This window comes from Danio aesculapii, chromosome 4 (assembly GCF_903798145.1).
Source record: "Danio aesculapii chromosome 4, fDanAes4.1, whole genome shotgun sequence".
Taxonomy (NCBI): domain Eukaryota; kingdom Metazoa; phylum Chordata; class Actinopteri; order Cypriniformes; family Danionidae; genus Danio; species Danio aesculapii.
The window spans coordinates 45,601,617-45,623,806 of record NC_079438.1 but is presented as its reverse complement, the minus strand read 5'-3'; the positions used below and the strand labels follow the sequence as shown (position 1 = coordinate 45,623,806).

General features: G+C 34.3%; 1 protein-coding gene across 1 annotated transcript; it reads left to right on the top strand.

Annotated features, from left to right (window-relative positions):
• The first annotated feature begins 1,861 nt into the window (after positions 1-1,861).
• On the top strand, positions 1,862-21,467 carry cntn1b (contactin 1b). Its single transcript, XM_056455806.1, has 24 exons — positions 1,862-1,945; positions 4,356-4,443; positions 5,115-5,156; positions 5,375-5,501; positions 6,418-6,599; positions 6,685-6,780; positions 8,149-8,355; positions 8,459-8,558; positions 10,554-10,735; positions 12,761-12,885; positions 12,987-13,104; positions 13,220-13,370; positions 13,485-13,612; positions 13,989-14,161; positions 14,249-14,372; positions 15,435-15,602; positions 16,290-16,439; positions 16,514-16,584; positions 16,669-16,900; positions 18,543-18,655; positions 18,727-18,916; positions 19,012-19,127; positions 20,436-20,592; positions 21,288-21,467. The coding sequence occupies exons 2-24, from the start codon at positions 4,383-4,385 to the stop codon at positions 21,368-21,370; spliced, it is 3,096 nt and encodes a 1,031-aa protein (XP_056311781.1). The 5' UTR covers positions 1,862-1,945; positions 4,356-4,382; the 3' UTR covers positions 21,371-21,467.
• Positions 21,468-22,190: the final 723 nt, after the last annotated feature.

Genomic DNA, 22,190 nt, shown 5'->3' with positions numbered 1-22,190 from the left:
CACACTCCCATCAGCTCTTCTTCTTTTAATGGCACTGTTGTTTTCTTTTCTATTTGGCCAGCTAGTTTATGACATGCTTTCTGTAGGAGAAAATGAGAGAAGATATGAACTCATCCCCAAAGAACGAGGCCGGATTGCACTGCTGTGTGTGCAGAATCCTTTGATGCATTTCTGTCAGAGGGAGCAAAGATGGATGAAACGTAGTGTGTGAAATAATATTCTGGTTAATGTTAAAAGCTACATGAAAATAAAGCATGAAAGGCTGTGAAATGGTTTACTCTATAATATAATCGCAAAAAAAATATTTTGTATATAAAAGAATTAAAATAAATGTTGGTTTCCGGATTTCACTACTATATGTGTGGTTTTGATTTTACTCCTTGTGCGTAATAATTGTTCTTTCTTTCTTTCTTTCTTTCTTTCTTTTTTTGTAATGTCAAAGTGGCTTTTACAGCATTTCAAAGCTGTAGTGTTCTGTAATGATATTATCATTTATATACCGTGCATCCAGAAAGTATTCATAGCGCTTCACTTTTTCCACATTTTATATGTTACAGCCTTATTCCAGAATGGATTAAATGTATTTATTTCCTCAAAATACTACACGCAATACCCCTTAAGGACAAAGTGAAAAATGTTGACTAAATTTATTAAAAATATTTATTTTTTATAATTACATTATTAAAAATTACTTTTACATTATATATAATGTAATATTAAATGTAACATTATATATAACCTTAATATAATAGTTTAAACATATTTAGACTTTTCCACATCTTAGAATTTTGGGACTTAATTATGCTGATGGGCTTATTTAATAACCCACTACAGCCAGGAGATCGTAGCAACCGAAGGGGACAGGGAGGATACGTCCCCCTCATTTTTAGAGATAGATCATTTAAAAACAGGTGATTAATAATTATATGAATGTATGATCTCATACAGCCGTCCTTTTAAAATGTCTGCTTTGCCCCTGACTGCAGCATAAAAGTTTACTTGAAAGTTAAAATTCATGCAAGTTAAATTAATTTATTTGTTTCAAATTCTTTGATGTTACTTCTATGTTTATTATTAAAAATATATATGTTTTATAAATGTGGACTGTTTTGGGGTAATCTCGAGTTAAATCACATTCCCCCCAATCCCTCCCCCCCCTCTACCCAATTAATTATAGAATTTTATTATAAATATTAAACAATGATATATTTAAAAAATATATATTTCTGACAATTACAAGACCGTGCTTTAAATATGGCTGGGGGAAAAAAACAGCCAGAATGCCAAAATACAGATTCTAAATGCATTATGGGGTTAAGCTTTTACTCACAAGAATTTAACCAAATTTATCCAATTTGATTGATTCCCTTTGGAATTTGTATGTACTAATATCGATTTATCATGTATTATATATATATATATATATATATATATATATATATATATATATATATATATATATATATATATATATATATATATATATATATATATATATATATATATATATATATATATATATATATTATTATTATTATTATTACAAAATATAATACACCTTGGGTGCATTGAAGTTAGTAGTTTCCTTGTGCTGCATCTAAACAACAAATAATCTATTTCTTTCCCTCCCCCTACCAGTACAAGAATTTAATCCAGTGGATTTGAACAGATGTGCTCGGATAAGCCTCTCAATACCTTAAATCACCAAATTATCTTGCTCCAAACGCATCGAAATTATTCACAAATGCTTGAGATCACCTTGACAGCTTTGCGACCCTCTGCAGAAGCACATGGACTCGGTCAGCATCCCTCTGTGTTTCAGCATCCAGACATGCGCAGCTCCGCGCTCCTCCAATAGCAGGCCGTGTGTGTGTGCGTCTCGCGCCGGCTGCGGGACGGGGCGCTGCTTCTGATTCAGGTCTGGGGGATTTAACGCGTTTTTCTGGTGAGTTTGCTGCTGTTGTGCTTATATATGGTGGTTTGGAGGGTTTGAGTGAGAATAGGACGTGTTTAAGGCGTTGATGAGTTTATTCTGCATGGTGAAGTCAGGATGGAGGTGTTCCTTGCAGTTTTGGGAATACCGCAATGCAGAAGAGGGTGGATGAGTCCGGTCATAGTTGATGTCATCCATTTTGCAAAATATAAATAAATAGGCTACATGTTATAAATGCGCTTTTATATAAGAATATTATGATGCTAATCAACACGAATAACATTTATAAATCAAGTTTATATTTATATAAATAAGTTATTGCAATTTGCTGATGGATTTGCGCATTCTTATGCTGCCACAGCTCGTTTTAGGATGTAATAAGATGACATTTAATTGGCCAAAGTTTTTAACGGGACCTAAGTTTTCCTAGCAACAAAAATGATAGAAATTATGTCATGACAGTATTACATCAAAGGGCGGCGCTAGTTTTCATCAGTGACGCAGTATAGGCTACTTAAGTGTAGCCTACAATTAAAGCAATATGTCACCTAAATAAATGTATCTTCATTTACTTATCTTCAGGCCATCAAAGATATAGGTGTTTTCTGTTCTACAGTAGAACATCAACTCATTAAATGCATGCCTCAGATATTTTTTGACTTATCGTTGAACCAATGTTCCTCAATCTTAATCAGTATAAATAATACACACACACATATATATATATATATATATATATATATATATATATATATATATATATATATATATATATATATATATATATATATATATATATATACATATATATATATATACATATATATATATATATATATATATATATATATATATATATATATATATATATATATATATATATATATTGTAAACAGTTATGCATATGAGAATTAAAGTCATGTTCCTTGGGGATTTCTTTAACCTCCTAGGGTTTCAGTGTCCACATACGTAGACAGCACATTTTAGCTCTTAAGTGGCTATTTGAAATACTTTGAATGTTTTATATTTTGCTACAGACATACAGCGTCATCCTGCAACTGTTTTGCAGCATATGAAATGTTCCAAACCCTTTTTTAACTGTCCAAAATGAAGGGAAATGTTGTTTTTACTCTCTGATAGTCAAAGCAAGTAAAAAAAAATGTATATGTTAAATATGCATAAAAAAATTCAGGAAAAAGTGTTTTATGTAAATTCAGACCACAAATCCATATATATGGACATGATTTTTCTCTAAAAGTACGTCATATCAAAAGACGATACTTAGATTATTATTCTAATTAGGTTCCAATAAGCCCAAATAGCAAAGAGAAATAAAAAAATGGATGTAAAAAAACACCTTGGGCCTTAAGAGGCTAGTCAACAAGCTACTTTAACACTTTCAGAGTTTAATATACTAACACTTTAGAGTTAAATATACTAACACTTTCATAGTTAAATATCAGTGACTCCAATACACTGAAACCTTATGAAGTATATCTGTACGTCTGTGCAAAAAAGTACATTATTTACTACGTTACTATCTTTAAAATCAATATGTTTTAGCTGTAGTTAACTCTTAAAGTGATAATCGATGCTATCTTGCATCTATAAATAACCAAAAAACAAAGTTTCACGTGGTTAAAAAAAGTTATTTAAATTTGTAGCGAGTAAAGTAACAGTAAATTACATTTTTGAGGTGCACAATCCCTTAAACATCATCACGATCACACCCAAAATTCTAAGTATGACAATTCTGCGAGTATACAATTCAATCCGCCAGTACGTACATTTGTTTCACCACATTTGAATGAGATGCTTGATTTTTCCTGTCACTCCCTCAGTATGAGCTTACAGTAGACATGTCGTGACCTAAATCCGAGTGTGCGGGACGACAGCAGACAGCAGATCAGAGGATGCAATGAGATTATATGAGAGATTGCTGAAAAATACTGTGGATTGAAGTAGACCACATGTGCAGCAAAACAGTTTTCACAATGACATGGAAGGCCAAGCATGTGGATAAATATGCTTTAGGAGTAAAATAGCATGGATGCTGTAATGAAAACAGAGCAAAATGTCCTTGTTCACGCTCTGCTAGTGTTAATGTGTAAAAGTGCAATGGCGGCAGATTAGAGATGCTGCATGTATTAGAGAGAAGACTTTATTTTCACACTTATTGCCGTTAACATACCAGACTCAGATGTACTATTCCATTACGTTCTGATTCTGCACATGACTGACCTGCTGTAAACATGCATGTGTGCATACAGTATTGTGTCAATGAGAGAGATTGCTGATTCACTGTAAACATTGGTAGGATGCGATCAATTGTTAATGTTGCTATTTCAGACACAATCTGCTACATCAGAGCAGTAAAATGCAGCTTTCAACTCTCCTTTGTCCTTTTTTTTCTTGTTCTCAGGTCTGGTTTTTGGACTGCTAGATCAAGATGGCGACCCTAGGCCCAGCCATGCTTTTGTCTTTTTTCTCCTGCTTCTTCTTATTAGCCGGTAATGAGCTTAATGCATGTGTTTACATTAATTTTAGAGATACCTTTTCTATCTATCTATCTATCTATCTATCTATCTATCTATCTATCTATCTATCTATCTATCTATCTATCTATCTATCTATCTATCTATCTATCTATCTACCTACCTACCTACCTACCTACCTACCTACCTACCTACCTACCTATCTACCTATCTATCTATCTATCTATCTATCTATCTATCTATCTATCTATCTATCTATCTATCTATCTATCCACTCATCCACTCACCCAATTGATATACCACCCATCCATCCATCCACCCATCTATCTATCCATCCATCCATCCATCCATCCATCCATCCATCCATCCATTCAATGGATTTTCCATCCATCCATCCATCCATCCATCCATCTATTCAATGGATTTTCCATCCATCCATCCATCCATCCATCCATCCATCCATCCATCCATCCATCCATCCATCCATCTATTCAATGAATTTTCCATCCATATTATATATATTTCAATATTATATATTTTCTATCTATCCATCCATCCATTCGACCATCCATCTAATGTATATTATTATATTATGTTCCAGGACAATATTGTTCTATAAATTATGTCTATAGTATGATTTCCCAAATCCAAATGAACTGAACTGTTTTTTTTTTCCCAAACTCCAGCTGCGATTAAACCCAGGATCTTTGAACCCAGGATTTTTGACAGTAAGTCTTTAGCTTTCACCAACAAGTCCCTCAGTTATTTATTTATACTTATAATGGGCTAGTGATAAACTAGATTTACCACAAAAACTACCCAACTAACTACAATGTGGTAAAAATAAGTGTTGATGATTTCCACCATCCCTTATTTTTACCATATTGTAGTTTGCTGAGTAGTTTTTGTGGTCTAGTTTAACATTGGCTCATGTTCTTGTTATTAGAGGAGGCCACTGGCTTTGGGCCTATATTTGAGGAAGAGCCTCTGGACACTGTGTACGCGGAGGATTCACCTGAAAACAAAATATCTATGAACTGCAGGGTGCGCGCAAACCCACCGGCCATTATCAAGTAAGGTTTTATCCTTCTCTTATCACACTGTCTACCTCTGTCTATCAGAATTGACCATTTTTGCAGCATAAACTCAATCAAACCCATGAGAGCTTTGGATCTTCCAGGGTTTTTCACAACACAGGCTCATTCTGAAAAGGTAGCCCTATATTCATTTCTAGCGATCGAGAATTATTTAGCCAGAAGATCGTATGGCTGCATTTCGTTTTTAAAATGAACACTTTGGATCGGTATGATACCATTCCTTTTAACGCTTACCAGCTGACCACTTACCTCCGTATGGACAGCTTTCCCACTGTTACCAGTTTGTCAGTAGCTCACCATGTGCGACGGTGGACTTGAGATGCAGAGAGGAGTTGACCACGACAACGGGGTTCGTGTCTGGCGAAAAACGGTTTCAGAAAGCATGTAAGACAAAAACAAAAGCCAATAAATTAAATAAACAAGTAAATAACAGGGTGAGAATGTGGTCAAATCTGAAAACGTGGTAACAATCAGGTTAGGGCTTTTCTTTTTCTGGACTGCTTTTGAAAACTTTTTGTTGGGTTGGGGAAGAGGGTGGGCGGGTCAATCGGTGCTTTTGAAAACACTATTGGTTGGGTATAGGGAAGGAGCAAGTGCACTCGTGAGAAAAATTTGAGATCTCAAAAAGCATACACATCGGCCTCCGGTGGATTTGTGAAAACAAAAACTGCAAAAAACGTAGCTCCAGTGATGCATTTGGCACTCTACAGAAATGTATATAGGGGTACGTTTTCAGAATGAGCCTGGGTTGGTTTTTCTATAAGATATATATCCAGTGTCCAATACTCAGCTGCAATTAACTCATTTGTGTTTGTGGGGCGGGGCTTACCTATTGCTAAGTTGGAAGAAGTTCTGTACCAGAAGTTCTTTGATGAAATGCTGTACTTCACAGGTGGTGGTTGAACAACTGGCAAATTAAGCTGATGGAGCAGCCGGATGAGCATTTCAGTCTGGTTGGAGGAAACCTGGTCATTACAAACCCAGACAAAAGCAAGCATGCTGGGAAATATGTATGTGTGGCCAAAAACGTGTACGGCACCGTCATGAGCAAAGAGGCCAACGTCAAGTTTGGATGTATGTGAGGGATTGGACTTGTTGGGTTTGTGTTAATCGTTTCTTTTCCTCAGTTGCTTAGTCTTAGTTGTGCTTTGTTCTGCAGATTTGAACCAGTTTCCCACAGATGAGAGAGAGCCGGTAAATGTGAAGGAAGGACAGGGAGCTGTTCTGCTGTGTACACCTCCCTCTCGCTATCCAGGTAAGACCTGCTTGTATAAATCAGCAAAATTAACTTAAATTATGTAATAATTGTAAGATCGCTGTTAGATTTCAACACCGGCTACTATGATAAGGCTCATTTGGGATTTTGGGATTGTCTCAACCCTGAAAAATGACAAATAAGATTTAGTTCAAATCAATTTTCATACAATAAAAAAGACAATGAAACAAGAAATACATTATTATATACGTAATAATTATATAAAATATACCATTACTGAGACACAAATGTATGTGTTCGGTTTATAGAATATCTTTTAGTGCCAAATAGGATTAAGAGTCACTTACAGCAGGGAAAATAAGTATTGAACACTTCACGATTTTCCTCAGAAAACATATTTCTAAAGATGCTGTTCGCCGGATGTTGATAGCAACCAAACAAATCCAAATATGCAATAACAAATCTAATTAGTTTACAAATTAAGTTATGTGTAATAAAAATTAAATGAAGCAGGGAAAAAGTATTCCTATTCCTAGGAAAAAGCATGACATCTTCAATACTTATTTTCCCCTCTGTATATACACATTAAATGATATAACCATACATCAAACCTGCCAACACTCTTGTTTTTCCTGGGAGTATCCTGTATTTCAGACCCATTTCCCACACCCCTCCCGTTTTTTTATTTCGCCGGAAAACTCCCGTTATTTCCCCCCCAGTTCTCAGCTTTTGGTACCCCCCGATCGCCGACTTTGGTATAGTATCCAATCGCAGCGGCTGCCCGAAACTCGTGCATACACTGAAAAAAGTGTTGCATGCAAAACTGTTGCAAACAATTTATTTGTGTTGAATTTAAACAAACAAATTAAATTGAGCAATGTTCAACTTAATTTGTTTGTTTAAATTCAGCCCAAATAAATTGTTTACAACCACTTAACGTAAAAAAAATTGAGTAAATCCAAGGAATCATCTTTAAATAATTTTTTTCAGTGTAGTACAGTTACTTAGCTGTGTTATTCAGACACCTCACCCCGACTCCTAGACATTGCCATCCCCACCCCCCGCCCCGGGTTTCCCGGATTTTCAGAGACAAATGTTGGCAGGTACATACATGATTCATCCTTATTATTGTTGTTTATGAATATATTTGATAAACTTATCAATGTAATGGACCTGAAAATTATACATATAATTCATGAACATGATTATTAAGTATAAATAAAAAATATATATAAATATTTATTATAAAAAATATATATTATTATTCAGTTATTATATTATTATTCAATTCAATTATATATTATTATCCAAACAGTAGTAGTGACATTCTGTTTATTATTTAACAAATAATCATTTTTGCAGTAAGTTTACTAATAATGAGCGTTGTGTTGTTTTGTTGTCTCTCAGATGAGGTGATGTTCCGCTGGATCTACAATGACTTCCCCAACTTCATCATCCCAGATCAGCGGCGATTTGTCTCTCAAAGCACCGGGAATCTGTACATCGCTAAAGTTGAGCCGTCTGATGTCGGCAATTATTCCTGTTTTGTGTCGAGCCCCACCATCGGCAAGAGTGTTTTCAGCATGCCCATAGCTCTGATTCCACAGATAGAGAGTAAGTACTGTCACATTACCCACAATTTCAAGATTATTGCTTACTTAGAACACTTTTGTTTAACAATAACTAATAATAATTTGTATCTCTACACTTTAAACAGAGGAAGTGAAGCGATATCCTGCTGATATCCGTGTGAAATTTCCTAAGACGTATGCTTTGGTGCACCAGAACATCACTCTGGAGTGCTTTGCCCTTGGAAAGTAAGTAATTTATAATGCCCATGAAACTGTAGTGCAGTGTTTCCCAACCCTGTTCCTAGTGGCACACCAACAGTACATATTTTGGATGTCTCCCTTATATGAACCATTCATTTCAGGTTTGTGAGTGTCTTCTAATGTTCTGATGAGTTGATTCAGGTGTGTTTGAATAGGAAGAAATTGAAAATGTGTACTATTGGTGCGCCTTCAGGAACAGGATTGGGAAACACTGCTGTAGTGGAACCAATACAGGGTAAGACATTTCAGGACCCAAATCAGGGGAATCTTTCAAGCAGAATTGTTTATTGAGAACGTGTTGGTTGTTCTGTGGTCAAACAGTCATTTTCAAGAAGTCTACAAGAGTCTTGTAGAGCTCTTGAAGATCACTGAACAACCAACACATTCTCAACAATTCAAACAATTCTGCTTGAAAGGGTCTCCTGATTTGAGTTCTGAAATTTCCTACAATTTGGTGCTCGGACCCGGATAGAGACTGAAATCACTAATTTCCAACAACAGTATAGACCATTTTGAGTTATGTAAACAAAAACAATGGTCCCAACGTATTTCCTATTTAAAAATTTTAATTTCTACAACTTCCAAGAATCCAAAAATAGCTACATATTGATAAATAATGTTATGACAGCTGTTTTAACACTAAATTATGATTGAATTGCCTCTTGTTACAGTTATGAAATGAAATAGATTGATAACAAGCAGAAAATGTTCAAGGGCCAGTGACATTACCACATTGAAATGGTCTATACATTACATTGTATATTTATTTAACACAGTGTCAATAGTTTGTCACAGTTAACACGTTACAGTTTCTACAGAGATCTCAAATGCACTTCAAGCTAAGACAACAAATGCTAATAGAAAAACACTAACAAATTGACAAAACATCTCCATTAATTTGACAACACACACACATGAACACATGAAAATACAGAAACATGCTGCAAATAGAGCAGAGCACAATGGAAATGTTTCGGAGGACCCCAAAAAGTGATGAACCCGGGTGTTTTTTAAGAGTTTTTGGTTTATTTTAATGTCATTGTCATATAGGTCATTGTTGTTTGTATATTTTAACCCTAAAAATCTGACAAATTGCACAATTAACATTCAATTAAATGCCATTTGTCTGATTATTAGGGCTAAAAATATACAAGCAACAAGGAATTGGACAACCAGGTCACTTGACACATTTCCATTATGTTCTTCACTATTAGCAATGCATTTCCGTGTTGGTCACACTTTATTTTGATGGACTGTTTGTTAAAGTTATGTTACATTGCATCTATATGCCAACTAATTCTCAGTAGATTATAAGTAGACTATTAGGTTGGGGTTCGAGTTAGTGTAAGTTGACATGTACTTGCAAAGTTTCTTATAGTCAGTTAAATATCTGTTGAAGGAGCAGTATCAACAGATATTAAGCAGACAGTCTACTAATACTCAAATGGACCGTCAAAATAAAGTGTCACCTCTGTGTTTGCTTGTGTTGTGACAATTTGCGTGCATGTGTGTGTCAAATGAATAATGATGTATTCTTAATTTGTTAGTGTTTTTCTATTTGCATGTGTTTTCCTAGCTTTCTAGCAGCATTTTGAGCTCTCTCAGCCACTGTACCAAATACTCTAATACATGTCAATTGGGAACGACGAATAGTAATAATATACGCTTCAATGTGTGCTGTAATATTATTAAAAATCTTGAAGGTACTGTTGATAGTCATCCCTAATCTCACATGGTCAGACATTGATTAATCAATTAAACAGTAGCTAAAATATCAGTAAACAACATGATATGATTAAACAGTGGTAAAGACTTGGACCTGGAAACAGTATCCCAAACATCACAAATGAACAAGTGGGTAATCATGGTATTTGCTCAGTAAATATGGTAACAAAACAATCCTTTTTGTTTGTGAAATATTGACCTTTGCACAGTTTTTAAGTTGTTTTTCTTCATATAAACTCGTTGTTTACCTTTTAGTCCTCTTCCACACATCCGCTGGAGGAAGTTAGACGCTGATCTCCCGCCCAACTATGAGGTTAGCATGAATGGAGCTTTACTTCACCTGATCAACGTCCAGTACGAGGATGAGGGGAGTTACGAGTGTGAGACGCTCAATGTGAAAGGGATGGACTGGTATCGACAGTGGCTCTATGTTGAAGGTAACACAAACAAGTATTAGACTATATTCAGGGCCCTATTGACCTTATTCTGCAATGCGGAGGTGCGCTTGTTTTTGTGATTGTTTGAGAGCTTTCGATTCAGTTGCCTGTGGGACAAATTACTAAGAATATTTAACAGCAGAAAATAATCAAACTACTTGCTCCACAAACAAGTGTGTTCATGACTATAGATAAAAAGTAGAATAAAATAATACGAAGATATCAATTTGAAACATGAAGCAGCATAACGAGCTGTTTTTAACGTCTAAATATCAGAGGATGTGAATGAGACTGCAAGTCTCGATTCCAATGGCTCTACCCGCTCGTACGTCAAGAATAAGCTCAAAAATGTGCGTTTTATGTATTTTATAATAGTAAGTTAATAACTGTAATGAGTTATTTATTATTAATACGTTATTAATAACTGTAATAATAACTTTAAGTTAATAAACACATGCAAATAGAAATCAGTTTGACAACACGCGCAAACAAATCCTCATAACACATGTCCCAAATAAAGAAAACACATGCATTTAGAACAATATTAACACACTGAGAAAAATCTATTGTTTTGTTTATTTCTGACAACACCGCTGACTCTAAACAGGAAGCAGCTGGGTTTGTCAATCTTTGGTGTCCCCCGACACATTTCCATTGTGGTCTGCTCTATTTGCATTGCATTTCTGTATTTGCCTGTGTTATGAGAATTTGTGTACGTGTGTGTTGTCAAACTGATGATGTTTTCTGCTTTTTTATTTGCAAGTGTTTTCTTAACTTTGACCTCTCTCAGCCAGCTTACATATTTCATTCCAGCAAGCACACAACCTCATAAGATTTTAATATCAAGTTAGATTCAGGTCGTGACGTCAGGTGACAAAAATTCAATGTCTAGCCATCGTCTAATAATGACGTCAAATGACGTTAATATTTGGTTGATTTTAGGTTGTGTTGGAAAGTGACCAAAATCTAACGCCGAGCCAACATCTTAAACTAACAATGTCAAACACTGACATTTATTCGTCAAGTATGGCAACCAAAATCCAACGCCTGATAGACATCATAGTGGTAATGTCCACACATTGTCAAGCTGTAATCTCATTAGACGTTGATATTTGGTTAATTTTAGGTTGTGTTGGAAAGAGACCAAAATCCAACGTCGAGCTAACATCTCAAACCAACGTCATATTGATGTCAAATACTGGCATTTATTTGTCACGTGTGGCAACCAAAATCCAACATCTGATAGACGTTATATTGGTAACATCCACACAACATCAAGCTGTAACATCATTAGACGTTGATATTTGGTTGATTTTAGGTTGTGTTGGAAAGTGATCAAATCCAACGTCGAGCTACCATCTCAAACCAACGTCATATTGATGTCAAATACTGACATTTATTTGTGAAGTATGGCAACCAAAATCCAACATCTGATAGACAAGCTGTAACATCATTAGACATTGATATTTGGTTGATTTTAGGTTGGACATTGGACACTGATGTCCCCAATATCAATCTGACGACATGATGATGTTCTGCGCATGCAGGGAGGAGTCGCACATAATGTTAATCGCAGTAAAAACTGAAATATGATAGTTAAAATAACACTAATCAAAATCAAAGTACAGAAGTTTGAGAATACTGGGAAAAATTGCATCTTTACAATGTCACTGAAACACATTCAACACATTACTGTAACACATACAAGTCCCACTGCGAAAATGCCTTCAAATTTGGAATGATGGTATGTGTATATGTATGTGTATGTGTATATGTATCTATACTATTTATATCGTATTTACAGAGTTATTATTTTCAGTCTGACCTAAGATGAACCTGATAAAGAAAAAGAAAGCCGAATAATGAAGGTTAAACTATATTTGAAGGATATCAAATGTTTTTTTAATTGTTCTCCAACTTCGATATCCACTGTAGATTTATTTGTTTCCAAACAATGATGCTGATTTTATTTTTTTTTTAAAAATGCATGATAGATTGATTTTGACTGGGTGATTTTCTCCACAGGTCCTCCAGAGTGGGCGGAGCACATCAATGACACAGAGAAAGATGTCGGGAGTGAACTCACTCTCAGATGTGTTGCTGTGGGGAAGCCAATACCATGGATACGTTGGCTAAAAGATGGATATTCGGTTAGTATACTGATTATTTGCTGTGTTTAACCCAAACGAGAACTCTTCGGGGTGTTTTATGTATTCACACATGTTTCTGTACATTTTTTCCTCATTTTTAGTATGGCAAAGGGGAACTCAAGTTTTCCAGTCTCACATTTGAGGATTCTGGCATGTATCAGTGCATTGCTGAGAACGAATGGGGAACCATCTACGCCAATGCAGAGCTTCGGGTCGTCTGTGAGTTTTTCAATTCTTCCTTATTCTCATTATAGATTCAATAATTATAATTGGCTTCCAAAGTGGACATGTAATTATAGCTGAAGGTTGAGTTTGTTCAATGATCTTTTCTCAGCCTGTGCACCGACGTTCATATATAACCCAGTGAAGAAGATTCTGCTTGGGGCTGAAAATGGACGTGTGGTCATAGAGTGCAATCCTCGTGCTGCTCCCAAACCTAGATTCATCTGGAAACGAGGCTCGGAGCTCCTGAGCAACTCCTCAAGGTCAGTCAGTTCATCTTAAGAGCATGCATTTACTGTACTTAGGGATGTTATATAATGTTGTGGAAGACAAGAAGCATAAGCCTATGTGCAGCTGTCATTCATCTTTATTTTCAGGATATTCGTTTGGGACGATGGAAGTCTGGAGATTCTGAATGCATCAAAAAGTGACGAGGGCTCATACACCTGCTATGCTGAGAATGACCGCGGCAAATCTAACAGCACCGGGACCCTCACTATCACTGGTCAGAGAGCATTCGCATCTTGTCATATCTAATTGCCAATTTAAATTAATATCTGTTATTACCTTTATTTAAAAATGTTATTACTTGTTATTTTAACTCATTGTTCAATAATAAAAGCTTAAATGTAGTTATTTCAACGTATTTAACATAATTTGCTGAAATTAATTCACATTATCTTAAAACTTTAATTATTATAGGCTAAATAGTGCATTTGAGAGTGATTTATTCATCTACACTGATTACCATTTACACAATACAAATTTTAATAAAAAAAATCCCACATTTATAAATAATTCATATGTATATGAATAATATTATATGTAATATTATAGGTAATATGAGGTATGCACATGTTTTGCCTCTTCAATTTTCTCAGAGGCCACCAAGATCACAGTTGGTCCATCAAACTCTGAGGCAGCTGTAGGCGACACTATAGTTCTCCAATGCTCTGCATCGTATGATCCCAGTCTGGACGTCACCTTCATCTGGACTGTCGATTCATACATCATTAACTTCTACACAGACTTTGAACACTATGAGCTAGACATGGTGAGCAGACACAAGATACGCAGACATTCTGTTGATGGAATGAACAGGAAAAGGAAAATAATTGAATTGTTTTTTGTTTTTTTGCAGGTTAATGAGAACAGCGGAGATCTGCTGATCAAGAACATTCAGATTAGACATGCAGGACACTATATCTGCACAGCTCAGACTATAGTGGACAACGCCACCGCAGAAGCTGATGTTTTTGTCAGAGGTTAGTGACTTTTCGTTGTAAAATAATATCTCTGATATATGTGCGTATTTAACTCCTCTGGTCTGTAGTGTCAGTTACTATTGTGCCTCTTAAAGGGACAGTTCACCCCAAAATGAAAATGACCTCATCATTTACTCTGCCTAAAATGGTTTTAACTAGTTTTTTCCTCTGTTGAGCACAAAATAAGATATTTGGAAGAATACTGGTTAGTGGAACCCATTGACTTCCATAGTAGGACAAAACATTTATATGGAAGTTAATGGGGGCCAGCTACAAGCATTCTTCATAATATTTTCTATTGTTTTCAACACAGGAAAGAATCTCAAATTGGTTCTGAACAAGAGAAGTGTGTGCAAATGATGGTAGAATTTTTATTTTTGGGTGAACTATCCCTGACCTACATTAAACATACCACTAAACCTCACTCAGCGTCTTTGTAATCCCTCCAGTTTTACTTACCCTGCCCCAAATAAGATTTGAACTGAAATTCTAGCATGGGAGGAAGGATTGCTAACAAGGATGCTAAAAATTGCATGTTCTCTTCAATCTGCACTCACATCTGGGTCACGGCACCAATAAAACCACTCTGTACTTGTCGTGCTTTGTGTAGTTTTTGAAACAGCTGTTACACCATGGAAAGCATGCATGCTAACAAAGTCGCAAAGGACTGCAGTTTTAACATTACTTGCCAGTGCACTTAATAGTGTCAGTTGAGTGAGGTTGACCTCTGTTAAACTCACCTCCTAAACCTCAATTATATCTGGGTCACGGCACCAACATAACTCCTCCAGTTCTACTATGAATGGGAGTTGAATTGCATTTCAGGTGTTAGAAGCAGTGCTGTAATTGCCTTTTAAATCAGTCATTAATATGCCTTATAAGAGCAGGGCAGTGATATTTAGTTAGCAATAGCTGGCGTTCATTACACAAATCATCAAAACCTTGAAGATAATATAAAAAAATCAAGACAGGAATGTTTAGTTATATTAACCATGTGTATTGCTGTATTGATCACATTGACTTGCCTCAAAAGCATGTCATTGTCATCTGCTTGTGCCGCAGGTTTGCCTGGTCCTCCAGGTGGCGTCCGTGTGGAAGAAATTGGCGACACGTCAGTAAAAATACGATGGTGTCTAGGATCAGATCACGGTAGTCCTCTCGTCCAGCACATCGTGCAAACAAGAGACTTTTACGCCCTAGATCCTGAAGACTGGAAAACCGCAACTACCAGTGAGTCCACTAGAGGGAGTCAAAACATATTTTAAAGGGACAGTTCACCCAACAATGCAAAATTTACTGCTAATTTGTTTATCTTAAAGCAATTCAAGATGTAGGCGCTATCACTTTTAGAGTCATAAAAGTATTATTAAATTAATCCTCATAGCTTCATTTGATTATATTAAAGGGACAGTTCACCCCCAAAAATTATTTGCTCACTATTTAGTCTCTTTTGAGTTTCTTTCTTCTATTGAACACAACAAAATATGTTTTGAAGAAAGCTGAAAACCCGTAACCATTGACCTCCATAAGAGGAAAAACAGGTTTCAGGTTTCTAGCTTTGTTCAAAACATCTTCTTTTGTGTTAAGCACAATAAAGAAAGTCAAACAGGCTAGGAACAAGTGAAGGATGAGTAAATGATCACAGAATTGACATTTTTGGGTGAACTATCCCTTTTAAGGCATTATAAAGAGAAATAATTTGTCTGTGTAAGAAACATTATTGCATTCTCAACACCGAACATGTGTCATACCATAAAACACAAGTAATAATTTTGGAAATTATACACAATTGCTAATGTAGACTGATTAATTTTTTTCAGAAGTCCTTAATACTTTTTCCTTGGAAAAGGGGATTACTTTTGTGTTGCCTGTATTTGTATTTTTGACTCCTAATGTGAAAACACCTTGTTTTTCCAGTTCCTGTGTTTCTGAACGGATCTATAGAGTCGGCCACTGTGGTTGATCTTTACCCCTGGATGCAATATGAATTCAGAGTGCATGCCATCAATGAATTCGGAGCTGGCGAAAACAGCCGTCCGTCTATTAAAATCAAGACATGGGATGCCAGTAAGTTTATATAGTAATTAATAAATTTACATTTGCATCCCTCATAGTCTCACCCAGATTTGTTTTTGTCTCAGGGCCAACAGTAGCTCCTTCTGATGTCATTGGACAAGTGGGAATAAGTGGAGAGTTAATCGTGACTTGGAATGTACGTGTTCACATGCATTATTGCTAGACTTCTTAATTAGCAGTCAGTTGTGCATTCCTAATGTGTTCCTTGATTCCACTGCAGCCTGTGAAACCTCAGTTTTTCTTTGGGAAAAAGTTTGGCTATGTTGTGGCGTTTAAGCAACATGAGGATTATGAGTGGAAATGGTCAACCGTGGAGGATCCCGAGACCAGACGTTATGTGTACAAAGAGAGCATGACACCAGATACTGAGATACAGATCAAAGTCAGCACCTTCAATAACAAAGGAGAAGGACCTGCAAGTCTTATATCAGTGGTCTACTCACCAAGAATAGGTGAGAATTTGATATATGTATAGGTATTTTTATATGTAGATGTATGGATTGTATGGCTTTATAATGTATGGATTCTTTAATTTAATAAATATGTTTTTTTTATTATTAATTTCATATTATTTTTGGAATTTTATTTTAATATTATAATTTTTAAAACTATTTTAAAACTATTTTATTTATTTATTGTGTTTTCTTTTTTTAATCTCTTTATTAAACTTTTACAAATATAACAAAGTAATTTTACAGAGAAATTTAAACAAATATTATTCCCACCCCTACCCTCTAAACAAGTTGAAATTACATTTATCTAAGAGAGAAAAGAAGAAAATAAATAAATAAATAAATAAATAAATAAATAAATAAATAAATAAATAAATAAATAAATAAATAAATAAAAAATGAATTAATAAAAAAAAATCAATAAATGTAAAAATAGAAAATCTGTACCGAATACACACATACCTTGATAACCCAATATTACAAACATTAATCCTCAGGTATTTATACAAAGTACTTTGCAATTGAAAGGCCCTAAGATTTAGATTGACAGTTTGTAGAGATACTGACATGCTCAGAAAATAAAATTCTAAATGGGTCCCATGTTTCAGAAAAAGCCCTAGTTTTGCCTTTTATTGTAAATGGATGAAGCTCATTGCATCTCGCAACTAGTTGTCAAAACTCGGGGGAAATCTTTGTTTTCATAATAAAAGAATACACCGTCTTGCTAGCAAAAATGCAAGGGCATTTGCAGTACAGCTCGATAACCATGCTATATTTGGAGTTATTGTGTTTTCTAATACATTTTATTTTACATGTTTTTATACAATTTTTAGATGTGTTCTCTCCCAATGATTTTATTATTACTGGATTAAAAAAAATATAATTTTATTTTATTATTTTATTATTATGTTATTTTTATAACATTCTTTGATGCACATAATATATCTATCTGTTATTCTTTAAATGAATTTGATTGTTTTATATCTCATTTGTTATCGTTTACAGTATAGTTTTCAATGACAGAAGTAGTATCTCTTATTATTTATTAATTTTCCATAATTGTTATATATTTTTATTTTATTATTATTTGTTACTTTATTAGTTAATCTAGGGTCAGATAGAAAATAATAAGCAAGAAATTATCAGTAAAGCACAATTATACACTAAATCTATAAATAATAAGATCAAATATCAAGGTATCACTTGATTTTAATGGTCTCTTTAATGCATTATATTGAATTTAAGGTACATTGCATATACATACCAATTAATTCTCATTAGATTGTAAGTAGACTTAGGTTGGGGTTAGGGTTAGTGTAAGTGGACATGCAAAGTTTCTTACAGTCAGTTAAATGTCTGTTGAAGGAGCAGTTTCAGCAGATATTAAGCAGACAGTCTACTAATACTCAAATGAGAAGTAATTGGCATGTAGTTGCAATGCAATTTTTAGTCAACAAAATATGCAATAAAGGCCATTAAAACAAATTGTTACCATTTATTTATTTATTTATTTATTTGTTTGTTTGTTTGTTTGTTTGTCTGTCTATCTATTCACCCATCCATCCATCCAAATTTTTGTTTAATTGAATTTAGTTTAAAAAATAGCTTAGTCAAGTCATCCTTTATGCATTATCCCCCTCAGCACCAACTGAAGCTCCACTAGATGTGTATGCCCGTCAGGTCACCTCCACTGAGGCTTTAGTCTGGTGGTTACCAGTCTACCAGGCACCCCCAATGTGGGTCGACGGATACCAGGTTAGTTTGGGTCTACAACAGCGAATAATCATGACGCCCTGCTCCTCACGTATCTTCATTTGATTTTGCAGATTCGCTACTGGAGAAAATATGATGATAATGAAGCTGCTGCATCTCGAGTTATTGTTCACAGAACGGTAAACCAAACCCGTCTGGAAAACATGAGACCAGATTCACATTACCTTATAGAGGTGCGAGCGTTTAATGGTGCAGGACTGGGACCACCAAGCGAACACTGTGAAATGTTTACCAGGAGACCCCGTAAGACTTTATTACATCTTTAAAGTCTTATCTTTATTACTGCTGTTATATTTTAAAATAAGAGGCAATACTGTATTTGTATGTTGTGCTTTCAGCCCCAAGCCGCCGTTTGAGAGTTTACAAATATGTCAGCTTTACACGCAAATGGCTGTATCTGTATTGGGATCACATCTATAACTACTGGAATGAGTCTTATGTGGAGGGGTACAAGGTGAGCTGGTCGTAGTTAAAGTTTTATTAGAAATCTGTTGACCAATGGCTTGTCAGTCCTATTATCTTTCGATTTCTTTTTATAATTTATTTTGTTATTCAATTTCATAGATTTTTTTTATTTTATTACTAGAACTACAATTGTAATATCTTTATTTTAATGGATATTTATAAATTGAAATTTTATTTTATTTTTGGAACCTACATTTATGGCCCTTATTGTTTATTTTTAATTTAATTTAATTAAATTTTATTTAATTATTATTATTATTATTATTTTATTATTATTTTTTTTATTCATTTTCCTTCGGCTTAGCTGTAACCTACAGTAGTACTGGGAAACACCCATACACACTCACATTCACATTAATAGACTAAAGCAAATTTAGATAATCCAATTCACCTATAGTGCATGTCTCATTTTATTTTATTGCCATTTTGTTTCAATTTATCATTTAATATATATATATATATATATATATATATATAAAATTGGTAGAAACGGCACAATTCCTAAGCTTTTTTGGAACAACTTCATTGTTTTATGTTCAGTACACTTAAATTTGTTAAAATGATCGAGTTAACTTAATCGGTTTGTATTGGGACAACATGAAGGAATTATCTGGAAACCCAACATTCTTTACAGTGTACAGTTGAAGTCATTATTATTAGCCCCCCTTTGAAATTTCTTTTTCTTTTTTAAATATTTCCCAAATGATGTTTAACAGAGCAAGGAAATTTTCACTATATGTCTGATAATATTTTTTCTTCTGGAGCAAGTCTTATTTGTTTTATTTTGGCTAGAATAAAAGCAGTTTTACATTTTTAATAACCATATTAAGGTCAAAATTATTAGCCCCTTTAAGCTATATTTTTTTTCGATAGTCTACAGAACAAACCATCATTATACAATAACTTGCCTAATTACCCTAACCTGCCTAGTTAACCTAAATAACCTAGTTAAGCCTTTAAATGTCACTTTAAGCTGTATAGAAGTGTCTTGAAAAATATCTAGTCAAATATTATTTACTGTCATCATGGCAAAGATAAAATAAATCAGTTATTAGAAATGAGTTATTAAAACTATTATGTTTAGAAATGTGTTGAAAAAATCTTCTCTCCATTAAACAGAAATTGGGGACAAAAATAAACAGGGGGGCTAATAATTCATGGGGCTAATAATTCTGACTTTCACTGTATATATACTTTATTTCTGCTCTTTTTTTCATACATTATATTATTATTTAAGTTAGTAAAATGTTTGCTATGTGTGTTGATATCACTGAAAAAAGTGTTGTCTTTTACTCAGATTTTGTTCCGGAAGGAAGGTGAGCGTTATGGGAAGCTTTACACCACCGGCAGGCACTACATTGACTTCCCCATGCCAGAAACCGGTGATTACGTCATAGAGCTGCGAGCTCGCTGTGAGGGAGGAGATGGACCTATTTCACAGATCAGAGTACAGGGTCAGTGTTTAATTAATATTCATGATTATCAGGTCAGAAATTAAATCTGAAATTCACAATTGAAAACATATATATGGTAATCCCTGTGGTCACACTAAACGACATCAAAAACATGTCAAAATGCAAATAGTTTTGATGTTAATCGACTACCTTGATGTCAAAATGACATCTAATTGACATCTAACATTGATCTCAAAAAACACTTCAAGAATAGATTACCTGGCAGTCCTGTAATTGATTTTTGATGTGTTTTTGTGTGGGGTTTTTTGTGTTTTGATGGGAAAAAAACATCAATGTGTGGATGTCACATCAAGGTTTAGACATCAAATTGATTTGCATGTTTGACGTAAATGCCAATTTGATGTTGTTGTGATGCCCGTTGGAATGATTTCCAAAGGACAATGAAGTAATCATGCAGAAAAATTCAGCTTTAAATCACAATAATAAATTGAAGTTAAAACTACACTCAATAAGAACACAGTTATTTTAAACTATAGTAATATTTCCCATTTTTACTGTATTGTTAATAAAATAAATGCAGCCTTTATAAGCAGAATAGGCTTCTTGTAAAAACATTTTAAAAACTGTACTGATCCCAAACTTGATCGCTAGAGTATTCACCTCAATAATTAAAATGTTCAAAGCAGTTTGATGTTCAATCCATTTGTCTTCTTGTTGTTTTGTGTTGTGTTCAGGTAAAGCAACCATGGGTGTTGAATCTGCCAGTGTGGTCTCTGTGCTGCTGCTGGCTCTGGCCTGGACCACTTTAGGCCTGTAGGCAAAAATAAGACTGTCAAGACTTGCAAAATCCTCCCGAGATGAAAAACATAAAGTCCGAACAGGATGATCTCATGGTGCAGATGAAGTTTGTTTGAGAGTGTTTGTATAAAATAAACTATCCACAATCAATCAATGAAACAGTGTTATATATAACATCGTTATATATATATATATATATATATATATATATATATATATATATATATATATATATATATATATATATATATATATATATATATATATATATAGTATAGTAGCAGGATATGGTTAATTTTTGATCATTTATTCAGACATACAGTGTAAAATATGTTCATTCATTCCCAGCAAACAATTTTTTGTTTAGTAGACCTCTAATAGACATCTAAATGTACACAACTTGGAGAAATATATTTATTTGTATAGTATAAGCGCTATACAAATAAAGGTGAATTGAATTGAATTGAAATTAAGGTTAAACTTGGGCTGTCAGTGAAAATCTAATAGATGTCTAAGAATAGTCCAAAACTAGACTAGTCATCAAATACACAGATTAGACAGACTTTATATGTGTAGTCATTCTGTTTATTTGATTTGTTTTGGTTTATTCTTTGATGTCTATTAGATTTTCACTGACAGCCCAAATTTCGCCTTGTTTTAGCCAAGACGACTATGTTTAGACACCTATTAGACATCTTTTAAAAACAAAAAAATGCTTGCTGGGTTCATTTAGTTATTTAGTTTTTGTTTAGATTTGCTTTGCAGTCGCATTATGGCACCTTCATCTGTGCTCCGTCAGGTTTTGATGTGAGTATTTAACTCTGTACTTTAACAAAGTG

Excerpts from the sequence above, each read along its gene's own strand:
- cntn1b (XM_056455806.1), top strand. The coding sequence starts at position 4,383 with ATGGCGACCCTAGGCCCAGCCATGCTTTTGTCTTTTTTCTCCTGCTTC. Across the intron at positions 15,603-16,289 it reads CTGGAAAACCGCAACTACCA|TTCCTGTGTTTCTGAACGGA; the intron begins GTGAGTCCACTA and ends TTGTTTTTCCAG. Across the intron at positions 16,585-16,668 it reads AGTTAATCGTGACTTGGAAT|CCTGTGAAACCTCAGTTTTT; the intron begins GTACGTGTTCAC and ends ATTCCACTGCAG.